The following is a 7142-nucleotide window of genomic DNA, read 5'->3' on the forward strand; positions in this document are numbered from 1 at the left end:
AGGATAGGTTTAGGTTAGATATTAGGAAGAACTACTTCACGGTAAGGGTGGCCAGAGCCTGAAATAGGCTTCCCAGAGAGGTGGTGCTCTCACCTTCCCTGGAAATCTTCAAAAGGAGACTGGATAGGCACCTGGCTGGGGTCTTATGACCCCTCCCACCCCCAGTGCTCCTTCCTGCCCACGGCAGGGGGTCGGACTAGATGATCTGTCTAGGTCCCTTCCGACTCATTGATTCTATGATCACTTTACACATGGGAAAGGTGGCGCAGACAGTAAGTCCCACAAGGAGTCCAACCAGATCTCCTGGGTTCTCCTGTCTCACCCACAAGGCCACGCTGCTTCCCTTGTCCTGTTTCTCTGTGGACCAGAATTCCTTGGCCTCCCTGGGGTAAGAAGGCCAGCCCTGGCTAAAGCTTTCCATTACCTCTGGAGATGCTCGGAGGTAGAGAAAGCCATGCAGGGCAATTCGGTCCCCAAACTCTTGCACAAGGAAAGTGTGCCAGTCCTGGTAAATGGTCCACTCGATCTCAGCCAGAGAGCCAATCTCAAACTGGTTCTTGGCAAAGACGTACCTGGGAAAAGCAGACACAAGACATGGAGCCTGATGGAAGAAAACACAGTAGTTCCAAAACGGTATGATTATTACGCTGCAGGTGGCACTACACCAAATTATGAAGGGTTACATCAACAGCAGGCTGATCTCAGCTACAGAGATAACATCCAAAGAGTGAGGTGGCATTGAAGGCAGCATGTTTTTAAGTGGTTTTTAACCCAAGTGATACTGGCTTTCCCTCACAGGGGCCTAACTGGGAACAGCCCAATTACTTGTTTTAAAACAAGATGCAACGGTTTTTGTGGGTAATAGCTTTTATTGGATCAACTGCATTTTGGGGATGGATATAGATAAGATTTATGGTACCAAAGGTCGAAAAAGAAAACAGACATAGCTTGAGGATGTAGCAGACAGAACCAAGGGCTGTGTAAAACTCCAGCTGTAGTTAAAACCAGGATAAAAGAGAAATTATCAAGTAGCTGACAGACAAGAGAAATACAGTTGGTCCAATATAAGGCATCACCCACAGAAATCCTTGCTTCTCACATACTCCCTGGACCATCACAGCTCCAACACTTTTCTAAACAAGGAACTCTAACTAGGAATTGTTTTCCCGCTCACAGGGAATTGCTCCTTCTTTGGCCAGTCACAGCACAAAGCAATTGCTTCTGCATTCAGGCATCATTCACTCTTCCCTCACTTTCAGGACACTGCAGACCCAGCTCGTTATCTCACCTCCAACTCAGATATCTGGAAACCACAACTTTTCAGCCCAAAGATCCACCACAACCACTTTCCAAAGAGCCTAGCCCCATTACCACATAAGAAGCACCTCCTTGGAAAAGCAAACACCCCCAGCCCCACTTCACATCTGGAGGCAGACACAGGAAAGAATCCTGTAAACTCATTTTTCAAGTCAGCATCCATGTAAAGCAGTGGTTCTCAGCCATTTTAGACTCAAGGCAACTCTCATTCAAGTCAAGGTCCCCATTGGATGCTAGCTCTTAGTTTTCACCCAGTTTTTGACTGTGGAAAAATAAAAGAGCAGCTTTTCTGCCGCAAAGAACTCAGAAAGCCCACACGAGCAGAATGGTTTTGACACTGGATTTCTATTTGAAATCTCTGGGTTTTATATTGTATAAAATACAATATGTTATATTGTATCACATGTACAAAGTGCTAATGCTGAATAGCAGCCCACAGCATGTTTAAAAGGATCTCCCATTCCCCTGGTTGAGAAGCATTTTTATAAACACTTCAAGTCCCACTATCTGACAAGCAGCTACAAAACATAGTCAAGCAGGTTTCCAAGTGTCCAAGCAACTGTAATGGAAGGGGTGAGACTTGGTCTGACAACATGAATGGCACTGAACTGCCCAAAGCACATACTTAGCTTGGTTTTAAAGGATGCATCTGAGGAATAATGAATGGGAATGTTTGTGGGAGTTTTATATAAGCCTTTCAATGAAGTGTTTTGCAGAACTGAAAAAAAAAGAGCACATCCATGTTTTGGAAGGCTATGGACTTCCAGCACAAGCTCTGAGGAGGGTTCAAGACGATCAGGCAGAGATAACACAACCCCCGTGACTCTTCTATCACACAAAAGGCACCTTCTATTTCCAATAACCAGTTGTGTTGGCCTGAAGTCTGGCAGAAGGCAGGGCAGAGGGGCACCTAACTGCTTTCTGCAAGTCCATTGATGGCATCAGAGAAGAGTCCAACCTCTGAAAGCTCATGCCTCTCTGAAGCTATTTAGTCTCCAAGGTGTGCCCCCCTGCCCTGCCCTGCCTTCTGTTTCAAGAGCTTTTTTCCATTTTTGGGGCCTCCTTACAGGTCGTGAGTTTCTCTACCTCCCCTCAATAGCCATTTAAGGCTGAGTTCCACATATGAATAGGACCAAAATGGACCAGATAACTTACACTGTCTGATGGTACAGGGCGCAATCACAGCAAAGCAAAGAGCAAATGTGATTTGTCCCCAGCATTCTCTTCACCTTCACAGGCACCAGGAACCTCTGGGTCTGTTCTCGGTAGCAAGCTGTTTTCTCTCTGAACTCTCCATCCTATAGCGTAGTCAACTCCAGAGCCAGACCCACTGTGCAATTCCTTGCTACACCAGAACAGATGCCCAAGTGGGTGATTTGTTTCTGAGTGCCTTGAAGGCAAGAATGACACATGCCCCCGGCAGCTGGGGGGGGCATGGCAGCGGCAAGAGTGTGGCAGTGGTGGTAAAGTGGGAGCTCCCACAGATCCCACCGGCACTATCAGCAGGGTGTGGGGGGGCAGGGCAGTGAGCACCAACCAGGGGTTGGCGACCACTCGCAAACGCCACCGGCCAGCAGGGATTGCCAACTGCCTGCAGATGCCATCGGCAGTGTTGGCAGCAGGGGGGAGAGGGATGGCAAGAGGCAACCGCCTGCAGACACCACCAACAGTGTCAGCGGTGCCTTTTTTTAGGGGGTGCACAGCCACGCTGAAAGGGAGCATCTGCACCCCCTTCAAGCCACCCCTGCTTGAAGGCATGGCCTGGGCAGGTTCCACAAGATACATAACAGGGGGAATACATGGAAACAGTCCTAGTCCTGGATACAATTCTCAGCTCTGCCACATCACTTTTCAAGGCACACATCTCAAGGCACCTACTTCACCATCCCCCTGCACTTTGCATCATCATTTATGCTGTGACAAGGCAAACATGAAATACTACTGCTGTCTTCCCATAGCATTTGCATTTGCTCTGTCAGGGAAAAAACAAGCCCTTAGAGCAACAATGAATGTGGCCTTTCATCTGCCTCATCTATAGAAGAGGATAATACTTCCTGTACCATGATGGCGGATAACCTTGTCACGTGGCTCAGATGGCTCGAAGAAGAGCCTCACCAAGTAGATGCAACAGTTTCCTGACCCGTGTTTCTGAGGGGCACATGTTGGGGCCCTGCAACATGTTCAAATTCAAGCTGGAGAGAAGCACGCTATAGAGTTGTAGCACATCTGCAAGCACTAAACTGCATCTGGCTGGTTTTTTCGTTGCTGGACAGTCATTTTTATTGTGCAATAATCACTTTGCATGTGTGGCCAGTCCAAATTTATTGCATGATTAACCAGTTACAGGTGACCCTTACCATTCACAGGGGATATGTTCTCACATCCCCTGCAAATGGCAAAATCCGTGAATAAGGCACGGCGTTCATGAATGCTGTCTGTGTACATGAACTCAGTGCCCCCAGCGGTTGGTGGGGGCACGGCTGTTCTGGCAGCGGCGGCAAGCGCAGAGCTCCCAAGGAGCTCCTGTAAGTGTATTTAAAAAGCGGGTTTGGCATTCACGAATATTTGAAACTGCGAATAGTGAGGGTTTCCTGTAATTGCATAATATATGTAACGTGTAGTAGGGATTTTGGAAGCCCACATGGGTTCCTCTTTAATTAAAAAAGCAACCAAGTATGGCACTGCCACACTTTCCTGATAAATGGAGAGCTCCCTAGCATGGTGACTGCAGCCCAGGGCTCCTTGGCACCATACCTATCACTGTATACTGATCTCTCAAAGATCTGCACAGGGTCCTGAGACTTCAGCAGCTTCTCCGGCAGGGGCTCCAGCTGTGCCTTTAGCCGGGTCATGAAGGAGTAGGTCTGGAATGTGTAGGACCACCGGGCTGGCTCCTGGTAGATCATCTGAAGCAGGTTCCCAAAGCTCTGGGATGATGAGACCTGCTGAGGGAATGGCAGAGGCGCCCAGTGAGGGAGGAAGTCTCTGAATCTGGCTGATTCGGCTGAGAAGCAGAGCCCCTCTGAAGCCTGTCAGAAATGGAGCAATGAGGGCATCTCATCCTGATACATCCCCTGGAGATCCTGGCTCATCCTGATATTCCCTCCACCCACACCCACACTCGTGGACTCACCTCGTTGGGTTTGAAGGCTTGGACCTTCTGCCATTTTGCCACAGGCTCTGTCCCCACGCACCACTCAGGGAATGCCTTGCCAAGCAGACGGACAAACGTGGACTTCCCCACCGCTGGAGAAGAAACACAGGGGCATTTGTCAGTGTTGGGTGCCCAGAGAGAGAAGACGCATCCAACCCTGCATGTCATCCCAGGTCCCCTTTGACTTGAATACAAGGAGGACACTCCCTCAAGCAAAAATAGTGATAGAGGATTTGCTATCTCTGACCACACCAGTGGGTCTCAAGCTTTTTAGATTCAAGGCACCCCTGGATAGACTCGAGGTCCCCCTTGGAGAAGGCCAGCTCTTAGTTTTCTGCCTACGGAAAAATAATAGTGTAGTTTTTCTGTTACAAAGAACTCAAAAAGAGCACAGCTATGGATACCTATTTGAAAGCTCGGGGTTTGCACAGCTAGCCGTGCTAACATGGTGCAGATCTCCAGGATGGATCTCAAGGCACCCCAGTGCTGTAACACCTAGTTGAAATCAGTGATCTAGCCCAGCAGTCTATCCAGACTAACACACCACAGCCAGCAAAACCCTTGTGTGAACAATGCCACCAGTGCCTATTTCACTGCCAAACCAACTAAATGTTCTACAAAACCTGCCTCCTGTCTACACAGAAGCCCCCGACTGGCACATAAAGCAACCACCCTGCAAGATTTAGCAGTAGAGTATGTAAAAGAGTCTCATAATAGCTGAAACCGCACTGTTTCAACCAAATAGAACTGTACTATTGCATACACTGGACACAAAAATCAGGGCATAATCAGTATCTTGGGAGTGTCTGCTTCGTTAGGACTTTAAGGATCTGTCAAAACAAGCTGCTTGTCTATCGCTGCTTGTTTGTTTCGGCTTTCAAGGCCCTGGTGCCACAGTCACGCCAAGTTTATGGATAAGTACAGATAACTGAGAGCTCAGACTGGAAACTCATCTACATTGTTACTGGCTGAGATGAATAAATAAATGCTTCATTTGTGTGATACAGACTGCACAAGGGAGAGGAAATGACACTACCTCTTTGGCTGTGACAATTTTGAGATTAACACGTCCCACTACAGCTTCAGCCTCAGAATCAGAGGAAAGGCAGGCCAGACAGGGCCTCACAAGGGCCCTGTCCAGACCCTGCTCAAGGCAGGATCCTCCCTGACTAAACCGTCCCAGCCATGGGTCTGTCTAACCTGCTCGTAAAAGTTTCCAAGGAAGGAGATTCCACTATTTCTTGTTCCAATGCTGGAACACTCGCAGACTCAGAAAGTTACTCATCTTCCAGCCTCACTTTCCCCTGCACCACCTCAAGCCACTGCTCCCAGTCCCGTTCCCCACAGCCACAAAGAAAAGCCCATCTCCATCCTCTGTCATCCCCCTGCAGGGATGTGAGGACTGTGATCAAATCCCACCTCAGCCTTCTCATCTCCAGACTAACCCTGCTTACTTCAGCCTTTCCTTATCACTCAGTCTTGATGCTGATGCTGGGAGTCCTGAACATCCCTCGCCCCTTTTGGCTGTGCTACACATACCATTGCATCCCTCCTCACAGGTCCTCCGATCCCAGGAGCACTTTGGTCTGAAGGACGATGACGAGGGGCAGTTTCAAGGGAGCTGCGATGCACAGGGCAGCAATCACGCTCCTATGCTAACCAGGTGACCCCGGGAAAGACCAGTGGTCACCGGCCAGGCCTCAGTTTCCCTGCTCCCAACTCAACTGGCCAAGAGACCCTTATCTGCGAGGAACAAGACAGGCAGGAGTACAGGCATCTGAACCTGAAGCGTACAAGACTCCCCCGCACCACGGCAGAGGGGTGGGAGGCTGGAATTCACCGTGACCACGAGAGGCCTGAGACCCAGCAGCAAGGGGGAGAGGACGTGCAGTCTCTGCTGTGGGCAGCTGCTTTTGGTAATGTTTCCTGCTAACTAATAGCCCAATAAACAAGCATCTAGTTAAGAAGCACTGGCTTTAAATCATACAAAAGTGGGGCTGGAAGAGGCCTCCAGAGATCATCTAGTCTAGCCCCCTGCCTGAGGCAGGATCAGTGCTCTCCAAACCATCTCAGGCACATCCGGCATCTCAATGTTACGTAAGACGACCGTCAACACGTGCCTAACACTCCAGCCTGCCAAAGGGAAAGCAGGGACCCGCGACAGCCCGCGCCTGGCGTGGGCTTCTCCGGATAAAAGACATGCCCCCAGAATCACTGCGGGTGTGCTGCTGCCAACCTGTCACCGATATCTTCTTTAGCCATCTAATGCATGCATGCTAGGAAAAGAAAGAGATGGAGAGCGGGCACTGAGGACACCTCTCGCTTTTGCAACCTCTGTCACTTCCCCACCTCCAGGGGCGCGGGGGCTTCACCTTGCCTCCCCCAGCCTTTCTCCCTAGCCAGGTTTCAGAGGGGCTCTGGTCAGCCCCCGCCAGCTCCCAGGGGGCTCCTAAGCCAGAAGGCTTTAGGACCAGGGAGGTTGATGCTGGGATCTCCCGGGGGAAATCCCGACCCCGCACCCCTCAGGCAGGGAACCAGGAGCCCCACGCAGCCGTGCCCCCTGCCCGGCGGGGGTGCGGGGCCCCGGCCTGTCAGCTCTCGCCCCCACGCAGCCGTGCCCGAGGCCGCGGCGCCGCCCTACCGATGTTGCCCTCGATGGCGAGGCGCGGGC

General features: G+C 50.5%; 1 protein-coding gene across 1 annotated transcript in view; it reads right to left on the reverse strand.

Annotated features, from left to right (window-relative positions):
- DGUOK (deoxyguanosine kinase) overlaps nucleotides 1-7140 on the reverse strand; it is a gene marked incomplete at its 5' end in the record, with an annotated part of 14300 nt that extends 7160 nt beyond the window's left edge. Inside the window, 4 exons of the mRNA XM_019514303.1 lie at nucleotides 425-572; nucleotides 4072-4259; nucleotides 4451-4563; nucleotides 7113-7140. Coding sequence (XP_019369848.1) covers nucleotides 425-572; nucleotides 4072-4259; nucleotides 4451-4563; nucleotides 7113-7140 — 477 coding nt within the window. The remainder of the gene's footprint in view (nucleotides 1-424; nucleotides 573-4071; nucleotides 4260-4450; nucleotides 4564-7112) is intronic.
- Between the last annotated feature and the right edge of the window lie 2 nt (nucleotides 7141-7142).

This window comes from Gavialis gangeticus, unplaced genomic scaffold, assembly GCF_001723915.1.
Source record: "Gavialis gangeticus isolate Ggan-Ray unplaced genomic scaffold, GavGan_comp1, whole genome shotgun sequence".
NCBI classification, from domain to species: domain Eukaryota; kingdom Metazoa; phylum Chordata; order Crocodylia; family Gavialidae; genus Gavialis; species Gavialis gangeticus.